The sequence below is a fragment of the Lytechinus variegatus genome, chromosome 10 (assembly GCF_018143015.1).
Source record: "Lytechinus variegatus isolate NC3 chromosome 10, Lvar_3.0, whole genome shotgun sequence".
Taxonomy (NCBI): domain Eukaryota; kingdom Metazoa; phylum Echinodermata; class Echinoidea; order Temnopleuroida; family Toxopneustidae; genus Lytechinus; species Lytechinus variegatus.
In genome coordinates this window covers 5,215,427-5,238,067 of record NC_054749.1, presented here as the reverse complement: position 1 = coordinate 5,238,067, position 22,641 = coordinate 5,215,427, and the positions used below count along the sequence as shown (strand labels likewise).

General features: G+C 37.1%; 2 protein-coding genes across 3 annotated transcripts in view; both read right to left on the bottom strand.

Annotated features, from left to right (window-relative positions):
• Positions 1-9,501, bottom strand: part of LOC121422358 (dynein heavy chain 3, axonemal-like) — an 86,504-nt gene extending 77,003 nt beyond the window's left edge. For both annotated transcript variants that reach the window (XM_041617346.1, XM_041617347.1), the window contains exons 1-5: positions 9,063-9,501; positions 7,586-7,687; positions 4,764-4,986; positions 3,238-3,325; positions 1,371-1,521 (exon numbers count right to left, since the gene is read on the bottom strand). In XM_041617346.1, the coding sequence (XP_041473280.1) occupies positions 1,371-1,521; positions 3,238-3,325; positions 4,764-4,986; positions 7,586-7,687; positions 9,063-9,110 (612 nt within the window). In that variant the 5' untranslated portion in view covers positions 9,111-9,501. The remainder of the gene's footprint in view (positions 1-1,370; positions 1,522-3,237; positions 3,326-4,763; positions 4,987-7,585; positions 7,688-9,062) is intronic.
• A 9,425-nt stretch (positions 9,502-18,926) lies between these two features.
• LOC121423186 lies at positions 18,927-22,233 on the bottom strand. Its single transcript, XM_041618503.1, has one exon. The coding sequence runs from the start codon at positions 21,732-21,734 to the stop codon at positions 19,539-19,541; it is 2,196 nt and encodes a 731-aa protein (XP_041474437.1). The 5' UTR covers positions 21,735-22,233; the 3' UTR covers positions 18,927-19,538.
• Between the last annotated feature and the right edge of the window lie 408 nt (positions 22,234-22,641).

The window sequence follows — 22,641 nt, the reverse complement described above, 5'->3', positions numbered from 1 at the left end:
TAAATGTGACATTCCAGCCTATTTGTCAGGCTTTCTCCAAGCAAATGATACATTGTCCCATATGTTTTGGTGATATTTAGATCATTTTCAGCCTAGATTTCATGATTTCCCAAAGTTATACGTATACCGGGTATTCATGTAAATCTCCCAGATCTACATGTACATTGATGGTGATATGGTGAAAATCAACCTGGATTCTGAAGACATTCCCATGAAATCATTGTTTACTGCAACAGCAGAAACTTATGAAAAAAAAGTCATCAAAACACTACTTTACTTTCATTCTTTTTCATTTTGATCATAATGAGTTTGAAAGTGTAAATACATCAATCTCCCCTGGACCATAAGGACCATTAACTCAAATCCTATCAAAACCAGACAACAGCAAAAAAAAAGTTTCTAGTGGTTTCAAGTTCTGGTATCACATATCCTTGTTTTGAGGCTTTCCTCTCCTGGAGTTCATTTGTATCAATGACAGGAACTTGGATCATCATCAAAAAGAGCAGTTTTCGATCCTACCCTTGATCATTGTATCAAATTCTACTTGAGAATAAAACTTTCAAAACCAACACAACTGCACACGGCAAGAGGAAAGTAAAGCATCACAATGGTCATGAATTTTCATAATTTTTTATTAAGAGAAGTTTGGGTTCAAAACTACCTAGATGTATGAACAAACAAAACTTTTACAAAACCATTGAAATTTCCTGTTGTCATCCAGACAATTTGTCAGGAAAATTTATTTGGGGTACTCATGCTTTTCAGGTCAAAGGGGGTATGGCAAGCAGTGCCGAGAAAAAAAATAATGATTATCAGAAAACTGTTACTGCTACGAGGCATGAAATAATTTCTATTCAGGGGGGTCTTAAAAAAATTAAAACACACCAACTCATGAAATGAGTAAGATATTGCTAATGACATATTTACACTGCATATTTACAGTTCATCATTTCATTTGTGGCATGTTATTTTAAAACATGCTATCACTTTCTGTTTTATCATCATTATTTACTGTGTGTTAATGTATGTGTGATTTATTTTTTTCTCTTCAAGTTCAATGTATGAACTATATGTGATTTTACAACTTACTTCTTAGGAGAGAAGATGACAGGGAAATACCAAGTTCTATTCTAGAAGAAAACCAAAATAATTCAGTAAAAAAAAGGACTGACTTTTCTGTCAAGATGTCATCATTCAAACATAGACTGCTTTTACAACAATTCATATTTTCTTCGTGTGCTTACAGCCTCCCCCCCCCCCCACAAAAAAAATCAAAAGAAAGAGGAGAACGAACAAGCAAACTGATATATATTACCATTGAACACACATAAAATACAATAACCGTGACAGTCGAAGATATCATGACTGACCTCTAAATCCCTTTCAGAGGGCTCCCCCAATGTTTTCTCAGCGTCGTGCTCCACCCCACGGATGACATTCATCTGTTCTTCAGGGGTCATAGGTCGGCTCAGAGGTAGCTGATGGCCGTTGGCATGCCCGTTGGCTTGGCCGTTTTGATGCCTGCGGGTCAGGTTTAATAAAAAGTAACAAGAAAACTGATGAGTGATATGAATTTATAAAGATGATGGACCTGTGGAAAGAGCACGGGATGTGGGAGTGGATGGCAACAAGAATGCTCAAGACAGGAAGAAGTGGAAGGAGGGCGTGTCATCCTGGTGCAAGTAACTCTTTGTAAGAGGGGAAATGCAGACTGAAATAAACGAACATGGCAAAAAGGGATGTAAACGGGTCAAAAAATAAAAATATAAACAAAATAAACTAATGAGTAATAGTCATGAAGGGAGTAATTTGAGAGTAAATCAATGTGCTTTTAGGGTATTTCAAGTGCTGCTTTCCTGGTTCCATCTCTGGGTTTCCTCTCAGAGCTCGCCAGGATATGTTTATCCACAGCTGGAGGCAGACCTCTTCAGGATTTCTCCAGTTCTTCCCATCCACGAAATGCTCTTTGGAAGAGTGCCAAATCACATCAAAAGAAAAACCACAAACCCATCAAAACATTGAAATAATACCCATCTAATTGCAAATGAATGCCACGGGGTACCTTTCAATGAAAATACTTGGTTTCTAAAACATGAAGATACGTGACAATATCTGCACACAAACTGCACAAACATTCCCAGTGGAAACGGATCTGGGCTCTATATGGCATGTGGCATATGGCATGTGATATGCATGTATATTCTTAACCACATCATTTTGAAGGCAAATACTGTTTCACAATCCCAAGTCTAAAAGTCATCTTTAATGTAACATTATTATAATAATATAGGGTATTTATATTGCGCTCATATCCACCTTGTTAGGTGCTCAAGGCGCTCCTATATTACCCGGCTAAGCTAGGAGTTCATAGCGCACACAGCTTTTTAAGGAATTATTTCCTACCGGTACCCATTTACCTCACCTGGGTTGAGTGCAGCACATTGTGGATCAGTTTCTTGCTGAAGGAAATTACGCCATGGCTGGGATTCGAACCCACGACCCTCTGTTGACAATTATTATTCCAAGATTCAGATTTCAGAGATGCAGGCAGAATAAAGTCTCATCATCTGTCCCCAACACCATCTATTCTAGTCCTGGGACTAGAAATAACCATGTGGAAGGGGTTGGGGGGTTTTATTTCAAAGAATGTGACTTTCTCAACTTTTATGACCTTTGAGAAAGAGTGTACACCTGGGCCCCGTCTTACAAAGAGTTGTGATTGATCCGACCAATCGCAACTATGGCAAGCCAGCAAAGGCAACATATAAAATACATGTTTGTTCAAAAAGGTGTCTAGATATGAATGCATATCCATTAATTTCTTGACATTTCTTGTGGTATGTTCTCCTTTGTTTACAAAGGACATTTTGCAAATTTCCTGTAGAAAAAAATTATGACACTGATGGATTTTCATAGAGTTACGATTGGTTGGATCAATCGTAACTCTTTGTAAGACGGGGCCCAGGGCCATGGGGAGCATTTCATGGAGAGTTTTGTTGATGATTTTTAAAGACTAATTTGCTCTCAGCCAATCAGATGCAAAGATTTTTAGTAGCTTATAACACCTGATGGGGGGAAAATCACTGATGAAAATGTCCATGATATGCTCTGATTCTGAATATCGTCATGTTGAACGATACAAGTAGGCACTGAAACAGTGCATTTTCCCCTCATTAATTCACACTGCATAGCGCCAGTAGGGCATTAACTTTCACTTCACAAGGAACTTGTAATTACCCATTTTGTTTTGGCTTTCTTCCAACAAAGGTCTTAGACCTGGGTGATATGTCGGGTATGGCACCATTACGAGGTGATTTCATTGGCGCTGATCATAAGTAGTCAAGGATAACAGATCATTGCATTCATTCACAATATGACACTTTCTAAATACATGCAAATAAATCAAGGGCTTGGATGATAAATTCACCACTCATTACGTGAAACCCCCCTTTGGATAAAGACCGCAGTTCAGATTGCAAACTGCGGTGTTATACCCCATTTTTTGTTTGGATCTCCCAAATATCATTTCCAAGCCCTTATCACCCGCGCTTGGCCAGGTAATCCAGGGGTAATCCCCGCTGTCTCAATTTCACCTCCACAGGCCAGTATATGAGCGTTGAGTAGAGGACTAAAAGATAAACAACAGCTGTGCTCTTACGTAAGACTTCTCTGCCTGTAGTAGGACCTTCGGGATGAAATTATTGTATTCGATATTTAATCACGTTTTCAAAGGCATATTGTATTCAGTAATCTAATGTTAGTCCATTTTCAATTTCGAATGAGGAAAATCGACCTCGAAGTAAGCGAATAAAAATGACGGCATGTTTTGCAGAAACCAAGCTCAGCGCTGCGCATGCATCCCATCGTGTGTGGCCCCCTGCTGTGACTGTATATGCAGGGCTCTTGTGTTATCTTCGGACCGACGTCAAGAAACAGGTGTTTTGATACTTAAATTGCTTGCTTGGGGCATGTTAGGGTTTGAGAAGAGAATTGATGAGAAGGGAAACCGGGGTATAGTGATCTCAAATGGAAGTTTTTCGTCATGACTGAGATGGGTTTTGGGGAGGTCAAATTTTCAAATTTCATTTTCTAGAACGAATGTTTATGAGCTTTCATCAAAGTTTACATGACACACCTTTGAAAAATGTATTATTTCTCTTAGCTTTATACTTCATTTGTGAAGCATGGTGACTCAGTGCACCAACCTCATGATCTGGAGGTCATGGGTTCAAACCCGGGCAAAATCATACCAAAGACTTGAAAACCAGAACTTCTGGCTTCTTGTAAGGTGCTCAACATATTAGAATTGAGGATAGTAATAACAATATGTTAGGAAGGACCTGCTGGAAGATCAGCTATTGAAGTGGCTGCTCAGAGTAAAGAAGTATTATTATTATTAAGTAGTAGTACTAGTAGTAGTATTAGTAGAAATAGTAGTAGTTGTAGTAGTAGTAGTAGAAGTAGTAGTAGAAGTAATAGTAGTAGTAGTAGTAGTAGTACATGTAGTACTAGTAGTAGTAGTAGAAATAGTAGTAGTATCATTATCATCATTATCATCATCATCATCATCCCCACCACCACCAACATCATCGTTATCATCATCGTCATCACCATCATCATCATTATCATCATCTTCATTCATCATCATCACCATCATAATTACTCATCATCATTATAATTAGTTTTCATTGTCATTACTATCATAATTATTGTTATATTATCATTATCAATATTATTATTTAATAAAAATTCTCAAAGGATACGAGGAGAATGGCTCCTTTTCCTGCTCATAGAGGCTTGGGTGGTTGCTCTGGTAAGGTTGGGTCTGGGAAGGCTTTTGATCTTCAGATGGCTGGCACTTGGTGTGTAGTTGTTGGCAATCGATTCACTAGGGGTGCGGTGAAACTTCTGTTCTTTGAAGGGTGCTGCCAATGTCCAGGAGTTTCCCTGCATTATTGGCGGGTGCTCACTGTGCTTAAGGACAATCTGTATCAGGCAAAATATCACTGTCATTAAATGTACATGTATTATTATTACTTATTTATAATACACTTTTCCTCTACGGCCAAACCCACTCACAAGGGAGCTGCCAAAGCCCAAGAGTTTCCTTGCATTATACAGTGTATTTGTGGGTGCTCGCTGTGCTTTAGAACAATCTGTCCAAGGGTCATTCCATGCCAATTCACCCAATGAAAGTCCAATTTTGCACCCGACCCTCTCGGAATTTGTATATTGGTACACATAAAATTCACTATGGCCCACACACAAAGCAAAAAAAATTAGTCAAATCGGTCTGTCGGTTCTCGCGCTACGGCCCGTCCTTTTCTCCTTGTTTTGACAAAAATGGGCGTGACCTTCAACTTTCAATGGCCATTGCGTCGTAACGTCTTGACTAATTTTCACGAAACTGGTACCAATCAAAAGGAAATTCAGAGAGGAATCCAAAACATGCATCAAATAATGTATTGGAGCGATTTATAAGGTCGTGACCCTTGACCTTTACTTTGACCTTGAATTTGACCCCCGGACAAATAATTTTTTAACTTGATTTTCGTGTATGTTAATCATTTGTATGATATTGACAAAATATGTTAAAACCAATGATGATATTTTATTTCTTCACCTTTTAAAACTCTTCCATAGGTACCATAAAATTTCACTCTAGTCCCACATGCTGATATTCATATAAGTAAAGTGTGCACCAGCTACATGATTTCTTCCAATCTTAAGTCACAGTATGCAATTACATGATAAGAAATTAAGCTCATCAGTTCACAAATAAAACATTAAACATTTACATGTATGCTCATGAATAGGTATCTGTTTAGGCATTTTGATGTTCATCAATATATATCATATATATATATATATATATATATATATATGATATATATATACACAGGAATTTCTCTTATTGCTCAATAATACCTATCCGTACTTAATACTTTCGAGAGAACCATTTTCTCTTAACCAATTTGATCTTCGTTCTATCATCTCATCTCTTAAATTTCTTATTGTTGCGTAACAAGAAATGTTATTGCGCAATATCAATTGTTACGTAACAATTAGATAATTACAAACAAGCGTTACTATATATGTTTCTGTGAAGGGCACGCATCCTCAGCCAGTCATCATAACAACATCTGTCTGAGGATGCGCTCTCTGATTGATACCACACATTGTATATACTCCTGAAGAAGATGGAGGTCCGTCGAAAATTCGAAAAAAATATATTGGCTTTGAAAGCATTACCATTTATCTTCAGCATATTTTGTTACTATAGTATTAGAGAAGCCAATACGTGAAACTTTGATATATATATATATATATATATATATTATGGGAGCCTTAAATAAGCATATACTCAACATTTTGATGATAAAAGTAAACACTTTACTAACAAGAATATATATATATATAAATATATATATATATATATGTATATGATATATATTGCTGAACATCAAAATGCCTAAACAGATACCTATTCATGAGCATAAATGTTTAATGTTTCATTTGTGAACTGATGAGCTTACCTTCTTTTCATGTGTTTGCATACTGTGACTTCAGATAATAAGAAATCATGTAACTTGTGAACACTTTACTAACATGAATATCAGTATGTGGGACTAGAGTGAAATTTCATGGTATCTTTGGAAGTTTTAAAAGGTGAAGAAATAAAATATCATCATTGGTTTTAACATATTTTGTCAATATCATACAAATAATTAACATACACGAAAATCAAGTTAAAAAATTATTTGTCCGGGGGTCAAATTCAAGGTCAAAGTAAAGGTCATGGGTCACGACCTTATAAATCGCTCTAAGACATTATTTGATGCATGTTTTGGATTCCTCTCTGAATTTCCTTTTGATTGGTACCAGTTTCGTGAAAATTGGTCCACACGTTACGACGCAATGGCCATTGAAAGTTGAAGGTCACGCCCATTTTTGTCAAAACAAGGAGAAAAGGGCGGGCCGTAGCGCAAGAACCGACGGACCGATTTGACTAATTTTTTTTGTTTTGTGCGTGGGCCACAGTGAATTTTATGTGTACCAATTTACAACGAATTCTGAGACGGTCGGGTGCAACCACCGGGTGAATCCAGATGGAATGACCCCCAAGGCAAAACTATGACATTATTAATCTTCATGTTATACTGTAACAAAGCTAGAACTGACCATACTAATTAACACAAAAGCCGGTAAGGCCAGGATTTGATCATTTATCATAAGAGAGAGAGCGAGTGGTATCAGTCATTTAAAATGTAAATTATTGCTGCACATAATCAAATTTGAACTTAATTAAAAATGCATCATTATCATCAACTCCATCATCATATCATTAATACTACCATTATTTTAATATTGTAAAAAAGGTCTTTTTATGGCACTCTCCATGTAAGTATTGTTTTTCTTCTCCATCTCTTCCAAATCCCAGTGTATGAACAGTGCTATCAGAACCATTCAAATTATGTACCCATACTTGGAATAGGATAAATATTTTAAAAAATGAAATATACACATATCATAAACATGAATATTTCAACTTGCTTCTCAAACACCAGAGGCAGTGTCGTCATACCTGATAAAGATCCGAAGGTTTATCTGCACCTTCAGGAGGGAGAGGAGGCAACCCTGGGAGACCCCTTGTTTGACTGCAACTCAACATCGGGGTCTGGGTCATCTACATGTAAGAATAGAAATTATGTTAACATAAACAAAGATGTAAAAAAATTGCATCAAACCATAAAGCATTTCAAAAGTTTTGGTAAATGATGAAATATGATATCATCTAACATTCAAATCTTACAAAGGTGTAGAGGCTATTGAATCTTTTAACTTTCATACATGTAACTTCTTTGGAAAATTGGAATATCTCATCAAAATATGTGTGAATACCAGCGTAACGTGTGTGAAGAACAATAGAAAACAAGATGGCGGCGTAAACATTGGGCAAGTCTCTCCTTCTTTTCATATTTTTCACATTTTTTTAATGAATTCTTGTCTAAAAATAAAATCCATAGCATAGAAATGTCGGAAATGAAGTTGTATCCCATGTAGTATGGGGGGTCGGGTGTCCGGACACTTTATCTTTTTGAAGCCTTCTTTTTTTGTCTGTGGATTACACTAAAAATATGAATCCATTACTTGTAATCATTTTCTATTTTGTTCTTTATATTTCCTAACATTTTGTACTAAATATTGATGAAACTTCGCTGGTAAATTTTTCCAAATGACATTCTAAAATTGATCGTCCGGACACACAACTCGTCCGGATACACAACAACTGGGTGTACATGATTTAGGGCTAGATCTTTTAGAGAGAATGTAGAAATCTCGGGGGCGAAAGTTTCAGGCTTTTTGGTGGTACACACACATGTATAGAACAGAAGCCCTGGCTTCGTATGAGAGTAACCTTACGTTAATAAATGATTTTCACTCTCTAGAAGCCTCCTGGCTAAGTCTCACTTAGTCTTAGACAGCTGGCAGCCGTCTGTTTCGAGGACCTTTTTAACATTTTTTTTCTCCTCGTACACAGACGGCTCGCTATCATGCAGCCACCATTAGGGGACTTGCAATGCAAAATCCCCCCGTCGGGGCTCTTCAATTTTTGTCTTCAATGAATACAAATTTTGAAAATTAACGCGACCAAAATGCAAATTAATATTCCCTCTTGGGGTTAGATCTAATTGCCCAAAAAACAGAGAAAAATCAAGTTAAAAGGAACAAGAACAGTGACTTACCTCGGCTGTCGCGCAAATTCACTTCCCCGTTTTATCCGATCTTAGACTAGACTAGATGTAGGCCTATGGCCAATGAGTCCCCTATACAGATCACGCTACAACTACGGTCTCTGTTGAGTCTGTATTTAGTGAGTGAAGCCAACGGAGTTCAGCTGAACAACCAACATATTAACAGAGACCGAAGCTTTTGGACTAAAACTCTAAGTCTCACTCAAGTGACTCAGTCATGTTTTTTTTTTTTTACAGACAGATCTGAGTGGAAAATTGAGTTAGACTTAGGCTAGTTAGACCATGTAGACTAAATCTACTGCTTACCCGAAACCTCTCCGCAACTGTAGCATTCCCAGATCTATTGATATCCATTTTGTTGGATGGGAAACTGTGGTCTAATTTTCAAATGACGATGCGATGCTCGGCTCAGTTCTCGAGAGGTCACTTTACATCCTCAAATTAGCCGTGTCCGTCGGCCTGGGTTTCTGCAGACTCGGTCAAATTTGCAGCGCGAGTCGACTCAATCATCAGCTAAATCATTAACGATGCATAAATCAAAGTCTATAATATATAAACAAATATCGTCAAAGTTAAAGCTGTGACTCTAGATGGCTTTGGGGGGAATTCCGTGTTTTTCCTTTCGATGGGGAACAAAATCAGATTCACATTTGTTTCATTCCCCTTCGTTTCGCAGTTCCCAACTGAGTTTCGCAGGCGTCCATTTTGACAGCTTATTTAACATCCGGGTGCTTTGGTTGCCATGCTACGCGCGCAGTACCGGTGCGGAGCTCCGATCCGATCCGAGATCGAGAACTTTTCGGTTTTTAGACATGTTTTCAAAAGATCGGGGGGGGGGGGCAGGGGCAAGCTAGGGGTATTCCAGGGAGGGGGTTTCAATCACATTTTTCCCGCATGGCCGCTCAAAGAACTTTTTTTTTACAATTTTTGTTTATATAACCTAGCAATAGATATTAAAGATGTAGGAGATCAGGCCTATACTGATCAGGCTATATAGGACTCATGAATTAAGGCAATTAAGGAATAATTTCACTTGAAATTATTTTTATATCATTATTATTATCATCATCATCAGTATTATTATCATTATCATCATTATAATAATAATCATTATTATCATTAGTAGTAGTTAGTACTACTAGTAGTAGTAGTACTAGTTGTAATATTATTAATATTATTTTGATTATTATTATTATTATTTTCATTATTATTATTATTATTATTGTTATTATTATTATTATTATTATCATTATACTGCGCTCTTCCCAAAATTAATGAGTACAAAGTACGAGCTGAATATTTCTGACATTCATACCTAAAAACGAGGGATTTCTTTAAGCACGTATCATAATAACAAAAACGGGATCGATTCGCATATCTCAATGAAATTCATGCGAGCGCGAAGCCGGCGATCCAATTTTTTATCTTATCGAAGTTATCGACCCAAAAAAGGAAATCTGGAAAGCATTGTTTGACATGCAGAAAATTTCGAAGAGGAAATTTAACGTAAAGAAGGAAGAAGAAGAGCAAGAGGAGGAGGAAGAAGAAGAAGAAAAGAAGATGAAGAAAGAGGAAGAAGAAAATAAAATAATTCAAACAAAGGTTTGGGTCGAACCCTAGGTCAGCATTTTGAGAAAAAATTGCCCCACTTTACTCCATCGTTTTTAATATCTGTTCAACAACATTATTATCATAAACTTCCTTTCCTGTACTTTCGAGGAGCGATTTATCCACAAAGAATACATTAATACGGAGTATTTCGCTCTCGGTTAAAGTTGAAAGCTTTTTAGAATTTCCCCTCCTTTCCCCATCATCGATATTTGGTTTAGTTCCATGAAAAGAATATTTTGAAAGTGTGCTTCCTTCTTATCTAAAGCAGTTTCCTGTTATTAATAATAATTGCACAGTCCCCAGGCATGCTATATAGACTTTCTCATCTTGATTCTGTTTCCAGGTGTTGTATTGTCAATTAATTTGATCAGGATATACTGTTTCAAAGAGTGGGAAGTCTATTCCGAAATAATCATCGCATGATGGTTAAAGGCCAAGTACTGCACCTCAACAACAAGTTTATTTTATATAATATGGATACATCTAAGAAGTAAAAAGCACTTGTGAATTTGCTTATTAAAAAAAAGGTTAAAAATATTTTTTTCCGGATCCAACAGAGGAGAGTAATTTCCTCCTTTCTTTCTTATTTACACTCTAAAAAATGAAGTGCTAATTTAGCTCTTAAAGAGTGTGTATAGTGACTGCACTTCGGAGTGCTGATTTGTCTAGTTCAAATTTGAACTAGACAAATCAGCACTCCGAAGTGCAGTCACTATACACGCTCTTTAAGAGCTAAATTAGCACTTCATTTTTTAGAGTGTACTTATTATGTTCTTATCTTGTCTTGTCCTATCCTGTCTCTTGTTTTGTCTTGTCTTCTATGTCTTGTCATTCCCGCTCTCTTTCTTATTTTTTCTTCAGTCTATTGCGCAATATATCCTCCATAGCGGAGACCTAGTGTTACTAACTTTGCATTTGGTCAGTAATTTAAAATATGTTTACATCATTCTGATTTAGACCTTTGTGTTCCTTCTCTTTTTTCTTTCCTGTATACGCATATATTTGAATAAGTGGACAATATTTTTTTAATTTCCAAGGGGATTCACACTTTACAAGCTTTGCTTGTAGTGGACCTCCCTCATTTCCATTTATGCTCAATTTTATACATTTTTTTACGAAGTTAGAATGTTCATCTGGAAACTCCTAGATCAGTCCCTGGTGCCAGCCATTTTGTAGGAAATAATGACCATTAATTGTGTCTAAATTCATGAACATGGCTACTAGCGTATTTAAGCATCCACTTCACAGACTCTTTTTGAAACATTGAGAATCTATTAAAATGCCCGTCAAATCACAACGGACAGATTAGAGGTCTTTGTCGAAAGTTGGTGGACCGGGACAGTACATCGTCTTAAGATTCGGACCAGACAAAAAATAGAAGAAACTCTTACAATGCCTCTGGCCGTCTCACCTGCATCACGCGATTCTAGCAGCATTGCTGACTTTGAAAACTACTATAACTCGCACAAGATGTTCAGTGATACTTGGTTACTCTCATTTCCACGTTTTATGAACTAGACCAATACACTTACAGAGATAGGATGGTAATTCAACAAATACCACCACTGTGGCCAAAATTCATTGACTTCACATGACCATTAATTGACCTTGATCATGTGACCTGAAACTTGCACAGGATATTCAGTGATACTTGATTACACTTATATGTCCAAGTTTCAAAAGTCAGATCAATAAACTTGCAAAGTTATGATGGTAATTCAACAGATACCCCATTTAGCCAAAGTTCATTGACCTTTGACCTTGGTCATGTGACCTAAAATGTGCACAGGATGTTCAGTGATACTTGATTACTCTTATGTCCAAGATTTATGAACTAGACCAACATACTTTCAAAGTTATGATGGTAATTCAACAAATACCCCCAATTCGGCCAAAGTTCATTGACCCTAAATGACCTTTGACCTTGGTCATGTGACATGAAACTCATGCAGGATGTTTGGTGATACATATTTGACCTTATGTCCAAGTTTAATGAACTAGGTCCATATATTTTCTAAGTTATGATGACATTTCAAAAACTTAACCTCAGGTTAAGATTTCGATGTTGATTCCCCCAACATGGTCTAAGTTCATTGACCCTAAATGACCTTTGACCTTGGTCATGTGACATGAAACTCTAATAGGATGTTCAGTAATACTTGATTAACCTTATGGCCAAGTTTCATGAACTAGGTCCATATACTTTCTAAGTTATGATGTCATTTCAAAAACTTAACCTCAGGTTAAGATTTGATGTTGACGCCGCCGCCGCCGTCACCGTCGCCGTCGGAAAAGCGGCGCCTATAGTCTCACTCTGCTTCGCAGGTGAGACAAAAAAATGAGGAGTTTGTCCAGAATCGGCCATGACGCCACCATTCGTTTAATTCATTGGTTTTCGACAAAGACTGTTTTGTTATAAAGGGATTTTGACAAAAGATTATCAGCGTTATAGAAAGCGTCTGCGAAATTATTGCTAAAATGACAAAATATAGAATTGCACTGCAAACTTTTGAATGATCTTTTAGGATTCGAGTCTTTTCTTCCTTTTTTTCTACCCCCCCCCCCCCCCTCACTGATTAATAACAAAATAGAGGGCGATTTTTCCATATATATATATATATTTACCGTGCGTATAAAAAAAAGTTTACACTTAGAAAAAAACCATGTAAAATTATACATTTGTAATATTCTGAAGACTTTTCCACATTTTAACATTGGTACAGATCCATTTAAGTAAATGACGATAAAACTGTCGAGAAATATTTCCGCTTGAGTGAGCACCACTTACTTTTGAAAAGTTAGTGAAAAATGATTTGCGCAGAACCTTGAAATAGTTATGCGAACAAAAGTTGACCTTAATCATGAAAAACATGTAGAATTTAGCTAGTAAAATTTATTTGAAGATATCTTTTACCCTTTTAAACTTGTTTCCTTGCCCAAAACACTTCGAAGAGTGCATTGCGCCCACCCCACTCCCCCACACACCAAAGCCATCGTGACGATATTCGCTTTACACTGACCTGTGATTTACATAAAATAAATTAGGCTTGATTTTCATTTTGTTAATCATTGCCAAGCTTTGAAAAAGTGTGGAGAAACAAGTATTAAATGAAATGTAAACCCACTTTAAATGATAAAAACTTAGTGAAAAAATGCTGAAGATGTCTGATATAAACTTTTGTTCAGATTCAGTTATGTCCTCAGATCCAGCTGGCACAAAAAGGGTAAAGGTTGTGCTTACTAAGTGCTGAAATTTCAATTTGGGTGGCAAAATTGCTACAACTTATGCTTGAATGTATCCGTTTGATTAAATTGACTGAAAGTGCAAGGAAAATGTATGAGAAATGTTTCGCAGGGTAAATTTGATATCGCCCTTTCCCCTTGACACAGCATGAAAACGAGCATTTCTGCGCAAACAGATTTCTGCGGGCTTTACAAAAATAGACAGAGCTCACTCAAGTGTAACATTCTGTCAAAACTTTTACTTTCATTGGATAGATGAGACCCAAACCCAATATTATATGTGAAAAAATTACCCACATGTTGTATATATTTCAATTCCCAAGGCTTTTTCAAAGTGAAAACTTTTTTTTGATACGCACTGTATTTATATATATATATATATATATATATATATATATATATATATATATATATAGGGCACATGAGAGTAATTCAACCGCGCGCAAAGCATGCCGGACAGGCGTAAGTAAAGATCACATGACTTTATTGATCAAAATAATTCATTAAAAATAGATCAAATATTTGTATATCAAAAGAAAAACGATAGACATAATGCTATGTTCATATTCTTTCATAATCAAGGCGTTTGGGGAGGCTAGACTGCATTTTTGTATTTCATTTTAATTATTATTACCCACAATGCAGTTCTGGTTTTTGTGGCAATGAACTGGCCGAAATTATGGTTAGTCTTATTTCAGGCCATTTAACTTTTGATTGAGCTGGTCAAGTACCTGATTAACATATCAAGTCTTAATGTACTGTTAATTGTGACTAATGTCAGTGAATTAAAGCAAAATCTATAGAGGGATTGATTTTTAATGATTTTTTGATGAGCTATGATATAACACGTGAGTGAATGGGGGTCTGTAATACTCATGTGTGCCCTATATATACTTATATCAGTTATGAAAAATTGAGGGCGCTATCACAGCGATATCAGAATCCCAGAATCCATGCATGATTATATAGTTTTACTTCCTCTGTTGAATTCATCATTCATCCTTTGTATTGCCAATATACTTTTAAACGTACATTTTCCTTTCAACAATGTAAACTTAAAAGTCAGTCTACTCTTGTTTGTTTTTCTCTTGGTTTCTCTTCCTCCTTTTCTTCCTTCCTTTTTTCTCTCCTTAATTTTGTCCTTTTCCCTTTTTAGGCGCCTGTCTCTCTCTCTCTTTCATCTACACACTCACAAGCCCTTCTCTTGCCCCCCCCCCCCTTCGTCCGCGTGAACACACACTCTCATAACCCCCCCCCACACACACACACACACACACACACCAATACAAACAAAAATCAATGAAAACAATCGCTCGCATTTCTATGCCGAAAACATTTTCATTCATTTAGACGTAGGAAAAAGAAAAAAATATGCCTTGCTCAAAATTGGCGGATGGTCGCGGGGGTCGAACCTCGAACTTCAATGTGTTGTCAGCCCCACCCTAGACGACTCTGCTACAGCACCCCCCCCCCCCCTCCCTAGCAGCTCTCCCTCAAATACACAGACCTAGGTTATCATCCTCTCCGATCATAGATAAATCCCATTATCCAAAATCATGTATTTTTTTGGAAAATTGATATGAGTGCAGTATTATAATGACCCCCAAAAAAAAATTAGAAAAAAGGGCTAAACATGACGTATGGAGGAAAATTTCGAACTTTTTATACATTTTAATTCTGTAATAGATTTTTACATAAAGAGAGTCAGAATGCGAGTTACAATGATCAATTAACGATTTGATGTTCCTATTCAGTTAATAGTGATTTAACTTTGTCAACACTCACTTTCTAATTTATCCGATCGACCAGCATCAAACCGTATTTTTTCAGATTTTCCTTTTTCTTCCAGCATGTTCAGACTTAAATTTCCTTGTCAGTGAAAAAAACACAGCAATATCAAAGATACACACAAAAGCAACACAGTAATTAATAGTTTACACATCGTTTAATGGTAAAATGCATATAGTACAATATTTTGTGCAACAAAAGACGATGTTATATTAGACATTGAACAAGCATATTTTTGATTTGATTGTAGCATATAGCTTGCCCTCTTATAATATCTCCTGTTTGGCATGTGTTGAGACCATTGAATATCCCTTCCTCTCTCCAAGTCTCACTTGCATTTAAAATCCTAATTATGGCTTTGCTGTGTGGCTCTATAAACTTGCGATATACGACAATGAAAATAAATATTTCTTCACATTTATCAATCAAACCTCAAGTAGGTTTTGTCTATTGTCACTCGTTCGCCCACTTATTTTCGCCATTTTCACATGATTACGTCCATTTTACAACGTTCAGAACAATTTTCAAATCGGTCATATTTGTCATTTATAGTCGATGCACAAATCGTTGAAATATGATAATTGCGTATAGCCAGTGGCGTAATGAGCCAACAAATTTGAGGGGACTACATACTGTGTATCTCGAAAAAAATATCTAAAAATTTGAGAGGGAGCAAAGCGAGCGAGCAAGCAAAATTTCGACATTTTTATTTTAAAAATCCTGTTTTGTAATAGATTTTTACATAATATTCAGTAAATAATGTCATATTTCACCGTTCTCTCTTTCCTTTTATTTCGTTTTCTCTTTTTTTTCTTGTCGTGAAAATTTGTGGGGGGGGCAAGAGCAACCATCTGTACGCCACTGCGTATAGGCCTATATACAGAATGAATGTAAATGAAAAGATGTACGGATGACGCAAAATTATTGTCCTGGCGAGAGTATCAGTTCTCCTATTTGTGTGTGTTTATACTTAATGTTTTGGACCTTGATTCCGTTTCATAAAACTTGTTATTATATAAATATACAGTAACAGTTAAAAGCTACCGAAATCCTTCAATCTAATTGGCTGATAGTCAATATGTTATCGAAATTATGCATTTTTTATTGTTTCAAAACGAGACATTGATGTTACCAACAAAACGTGATGAAAAGTGGCTCATATTACGAAATAACAACCTTAATTATTTGTGCAATCTAGACCCTGTTGCACCAAAGCCGTAGGACTGATTTTTTTTCTCTCTCCATTGATTGATCGATAATTTTTATCAGTCGATCGTAAAACTTTATCATAATTATGTACAATAATAGCCCACCTCTTCTTCCGGGGCCCCACATCGTTTCTACAGCTATGTTTGGAGGTTTGACAATCTCTCAGTTGAGATTTTAATCTCCGCTAATTATACAAAATGGAATCACATATTAATTCGTATTCCAGTCCAAATAAAGCTTTCTTTAAATTGTTTTTGTATATTACTTTGGATATCAGGAAACGTTTCATCTTGCAGTGCTTTCATTATTATCAATTGGCCAGACGTAAGCGTATACTAAAACAAAACTTGTATCTGTTACACTACTGTGGTTAATAACAAATCTTGAAAATTCCTAATATACAAAATGCAGTGTAACTGTATATTTGATATAAACTGTCGATCAAACATTCTATATACAAGGATGTCATACCATATTTTTATCTTTAAGTGCATATTTTCTTCTTGTTAAACATCAGTTTGGTTACAAAGGATTTAAACATACACCTTTACATTTTATTGTTGAATAAGGGTGAAAATAACTCCATAAAGCTGGTGATCACACTGAATAATAAAGTGCTCGATTAATGATATGAGGATATCAGAATAATACAAAAAAAAATAAACGCATCATTCTAAATATATTCTAATCCTCCAATCAGCATGCGTCTCATCCAACAAACTCTAAATTTTGTGTATTAATACACAAAATGATGTGAATATTGCGTCCGTTGCTTATTCATATCTGAATATTCTTTTTAGTTATATATGTTCACATTTAAAAACCATGACTGTGAGAAGTAGTAACACCAGGGGGGCGTTTCATCAATTTTTTTGTCCGACAAGTTGTCAGATCTGACAACTTTCCTGGATTCTGATTGGTTGAGAAGCACTGTTACTATAGTAACTGTCGGATAAAACAGGACTTGTCGGACAAAACATCTGACAAGTCCTTTCATGAAACGCTCCCCAGAACATTAACATCTGAATAATGGACGATTAAATCATGAACCTTGATAATCACATTTTAAATATATCAACACACTTTTCACAGGTAAGCAAGATAACTGAAGTAAGATTATGAGTATGTTGAATTAATTATCTAGATCTAGATTCATTTAAACTAATGTATATTGCTCGATGTCAACATAAGATATGTACATCCAGATAATAGAATGTTCCCTTTAAAATATTATTCGTTAAATAATCGATAACTCCTACACTTTGCATTTTCAATTCAATAAATAAAATATATAAAGATTATATTCTATATAAGTGCGGAAAAAAGTTGTCAAAATGGTCGCGACGAGAGCTCTCACTATTTGCTCTGCGATCTTTGTTATTCACAATGAAATAACATAAAATAATTCACTTTTAATTCATTTTTTTAACTGTTCAATCGTTACTACTTAAGTTAACAGTTTATACATCAATTAGGCATTGGCGGCGGAAGCAAAAAATTTTAGGAGGGGACAACAAAAAAAATTTTGACAAGCAAAAAAAAAAAGGTTCTCAAGCCAAAAATTTTAGGGGGGGACGTAGGAAAATAAATTGACAAGCAAAAAAAAAAAAAAAAAAAAAAAAAAAAAGGTCATCAACAACAAATTTAGGGGGGGACCGTCCCCCCCTCCTCAAATTTAGGGGGGACACGTCCCCCCCGCTTCCGCCGCCTATGCAATTAGGTATACAGCTTGACAGAAGAATTTAATTATGATCGAAGAAAACAACAATTAGTAATAATGATAATAGTAATGGTGACTACTTATATAGCGCACAGGTCCACCTTTCGGTGCTAATGGCCCTTAAAAAGAGACCGTGCTATTATTATTACCCCGGCTAAGCTAGGCAACCGATTAAGGCACACACAATTTTTTGGGGAATTGCTTCCTGCCGGTAGGCCTACCCATTTACATTGCCTGGGTCGAGTGCAGCACACAGTGGATGAATTACTTGCTGGAGGAAATTACGCCATGACTGGGATTTGAACCCACGAACCTCTGTTTCAAAGTCCGGAGACTAATCCACTGGGCCACAACGCTCCACTTGTAAGTATATTCAGGTTACAACTCGCCCTGTTAGAATGTTCACCTTTTTTTAATAGGGCCTAAATATTCATAAGAAAGCACAGAAATTCGAGAACAATCTTAATTCTCATGTCGAGGCACATTGATGCGACTCGCATCTATTCACCACGTGGGTGTTTCATAAAGCGGTTCGTAAGTTAAGAGCGACTTTAAGAACGACCGGTGAACCTTTCTTACGCGCTAAATAATCGCAAATTAACATTTAATGGTGAATATCATTTACAACAAGAAAGGGTCTCCAGTCGTTCTTAAAGTTGCTCTTAACTTACGGGCGGCTTACGGGCCCCAGGCCTAGCCTATTCTCGATAATTTCTTTGAATTTTTTGTTCAACTTGATTGTTTAATCCTCCCTTTTTATCGTTATCAGGCAATCCTCACAGGCATCATCGTCGTCGCTATCACCATCGCAGTCAACAATCTCCTAATCCTATTGCATATCCCGTAGTCATTGTCATCATAATGAAAAACCACCAGCCTGATCCGCTTCTTCTTCGTCGCTTAGGCTATCGTCATCCTTACCGAAACCACAATCATCTTCGTCTTCACCACCATCTTCGTCATCTTCATTAATGCTTTGGCATAATCTCTATCAACCTTCCATAATGATAATTTGGTGCTATTACACATATATTGCCATGATCTATCAACAACGACGTCAGCATAACAATCTTGTCAGACAACCAAACTTCTTACAATGTACATGGATGTGCTTCGTTGATATTGACAACATACCTATTGGAATGTAAGAAATGTACAATTATGGTGTTTTGAAAAGATGCAACAAGATGAATGCTGAAGTCGTCACCATTTCAGACAAGGAAAACAGAGTCATCCGTAAGCGATGAGTTGGCATACTGGGACGCTAGTTGCTTATTCTGCATTGCCATGGACATTATAGATGAGCCACTGGCTGTCGACTGGTAATCGTTGCTGGGAGCTCGGTTCGTCCGACGACGCTCTCGAATAGCATCAGGATCTTCGTAGCAGTCATCACTAGCACCTTCGCTCACCGTGCGTTGGAAACCAGGATGGTCATCTGCAGTTGCAGGCAAGAAGCCTCCATTCGGAACAGGTACCATTGTTGCCGATACAGAGTGGCTTCGGATGAGAGGGACGTGGCGTTTAAAATTGACGTTGCTCGAAACACTTCCGTGGCGGCTCTTGTTGATGCCAGTATCGCCCACCATCTCCTGGTATGGAAGATCCGTAGTGGTTGTATTACACGTGGTGCAACTGGAGATGGATTCCAGCCTGTGTCTGCCAGAATCATTGATTATCAAAGTGGCTGGAGAAGGTGATGTCACAACGGATCGGAGTGTCGTGGTTGGTGCGGGCTCTTTTGGTTCAGCCGGTAATGCTCGCTGGATGGATGTTTGACGGACGAGTCTGTTGTCAGGCCTTTCTCCTGATGAGACAGAATCAGCACGGTAGGTAACTTGAGATCTGGAAGATTGTTCCCATTCAGAGCGAGATTTCTTCTGATGTTTCTGTTTTCTCACCATTACAAACATTAGAGCGATAATCAATATGAAAACCAATCCGACCAAAACGATTATGCCGGCGATATAATAAGGTTTCATGTTGGTCTGGGACTGCCCTTGCGTCGAACTTGAAGATAATAGTTTCGGGTCGCAAGGACTCGCTTTGCCGATTCGAACTATTGCAGAACTGGGTTCAGGAGAAGTATTGATCATTGGGTCATCAGTAATTACAGACGCTATGCAGGTTACCGATGTCTCTGTGAAATCTTCGTAATCTGCATTAGTAATGAAAAGGATATTATCTTTTGTCTCAGTAGTAATGGTGCCGTCATGTTCCCATTTGATCTCTACTTTTGCAGTAACATGCGAGTGGATAGTAAGGCTGTAGCTACACACAAACGTTGCATTCTCTCCAGGAATTATTTCTAGTACTTTGGGCCAAATTGTGGCCTGGAGAACTTGACCGCCTGGCATATAACTGGTTACAACGGACGGGATAGTAGTTTCTCCATCCTGGTTATCGCTTGGACTGTATACTCTCTCCCTGGCATGTTCAGTTCCGAAGACATTTTTGGCCTGACACACCAGTGTGCTACCATTATCAGTTGGAGTTACAGGTCCAACGGTTGCTACCCCATATCCAGGAAACTCTTTATCGAAACGTTGAGAAGTGTCTGAAGATGCTTCCAGTGTGCAATTGATGTCGGATGTGAGAGGGGGGTTAGATACAGCAAATGCATGATATGTACTTTCTCCATTTGGAGATTCTCCTCCAATTAAGATATCCACTCGCGGTTTACTAAATGTACAGGATCGACGAACCTCAACATCAATTCCGTCCACGTAATGCAGTCGGCATTCGAATTCGCTTCGTAATTCATCTCCACGGGCCTCATAGGTCGATTTCATTTTGTAACCAGTCGGATTGGCATCTGAGACCTTCTGTCCGTCCTTATACCATTGCACAGTTACATCTGGAGTAGTTTTCTCAGATGTACACACAAGCATTACTTCTCTGGTGATGTCATTTGGTGTCGCTGTGCAAAGAGGATAATGTTCTGCAGGAGGATATTTGACAGTCAATGGAGCATATCCAGATTTAACGAACATACTCGCTGAAGAATTGAATAAAGCACAATAATACCCAGTACTATCAGTCTGGTCAATTCGTTGAACTTTTTGAATAGTCAGATATTGTCTAAAACGTCCATTTGATAAGATTCCACCTTCAATATTGTATCGTTCATCGGAGTTATCGACTAAGATCTCAATTCCATTCTCATTTGTCCACCGTGCAATGACTTGAGTAGATACCGAGTATCTCGTGTTTCTGCCCCATTCAATCCGACCGGTTCGCAATTTGTCTTCAGAGAGTTGCGACGACGAGGAACATTCAAACACTGCACGGGTGCCAAGGCTAACCTCAGCACTGTTCCCGCTATAGTCCATATAAAGTGCAGATTTGGCATATCCGATATATGATGTGATGAAAATAAACAAACATAACTTTCTTTTAGCATCCATCGTTTAAGATTGCGAGAACACCTGTATGTCTGAAATCTGCGTCTGCTTTGAATAAGTTGCAACCTTTATAATAGTGCAAGACTTTTGTTGACTTATGAAATATATGTCGGTAAAACAAATATCCCATTGAAACAAGGAAGTGTAGAATGGTCGTAGTCTGCATCAGGAGACACATGCATATGCATTTCAGAGGTGTATCATTAAAGCATGCGTGTGTAGGGAAATCGTTTACGATATTACTTATACTAAAATAATATTGTTACTTATGGAAGAATTATAAGTTCATGTTAAAAAATACCTTTCAACTGACCTGCAGAAATTTGATTGTCTTTGCTTGGCACAAATTCCCCTACTTATTTAAAGTGTTTTCAGAAATCTTCAATAAAGTAACTCTAGATCGATACCGCTAAGACTATCTTTCCACATCAATTACCAACAACCAAGGCTGGATTTGTATTGGTTAAAGTTTGCGCATGCGTCTTTCCAAAAGAAAGATTTGCATTAGTAGCACGATAACAATTGTCTATCATCATCGTGAGGTGGAAAAAATGTCCTTTTAACGCCATTCAAAGGAATGCGTTCATAAAATTATGACAGAAAAAATAACAACTATAATTTTTGCAGCAATATCTGGTTGGGTACCAGTGCAATCAGCACTGGAGTCTAATTAGAAAACAACTAACTTTGTAATTCTTAATCTCATCAAAACCAAAATGCTATGTTAAAAAGGAGAATTAGTGTCATTTACAAGCTTTTCAATTCCCTCGCTTTTGAAGTAAAGGATTCACATTACGTCAACACTTTGATACGTATTTAAATGCACGTTTTTAATACTTTCTCTCCTCTTCTCGTTTTGCTTTCCGATGTTATTGTTTGTTTTCGTCTTATTCTAACTTATTAAAGGACA

Bases quoted from the DNA above. Each gene is read 5' to 3' on its own strand.
- LOC121423186 (XM_041618503.1), bottom strand. From the start codon at position 21,734: ATGGATGCTAAAAGAAAGTTATGTTTGTTTATTTTCATCACATCATAT.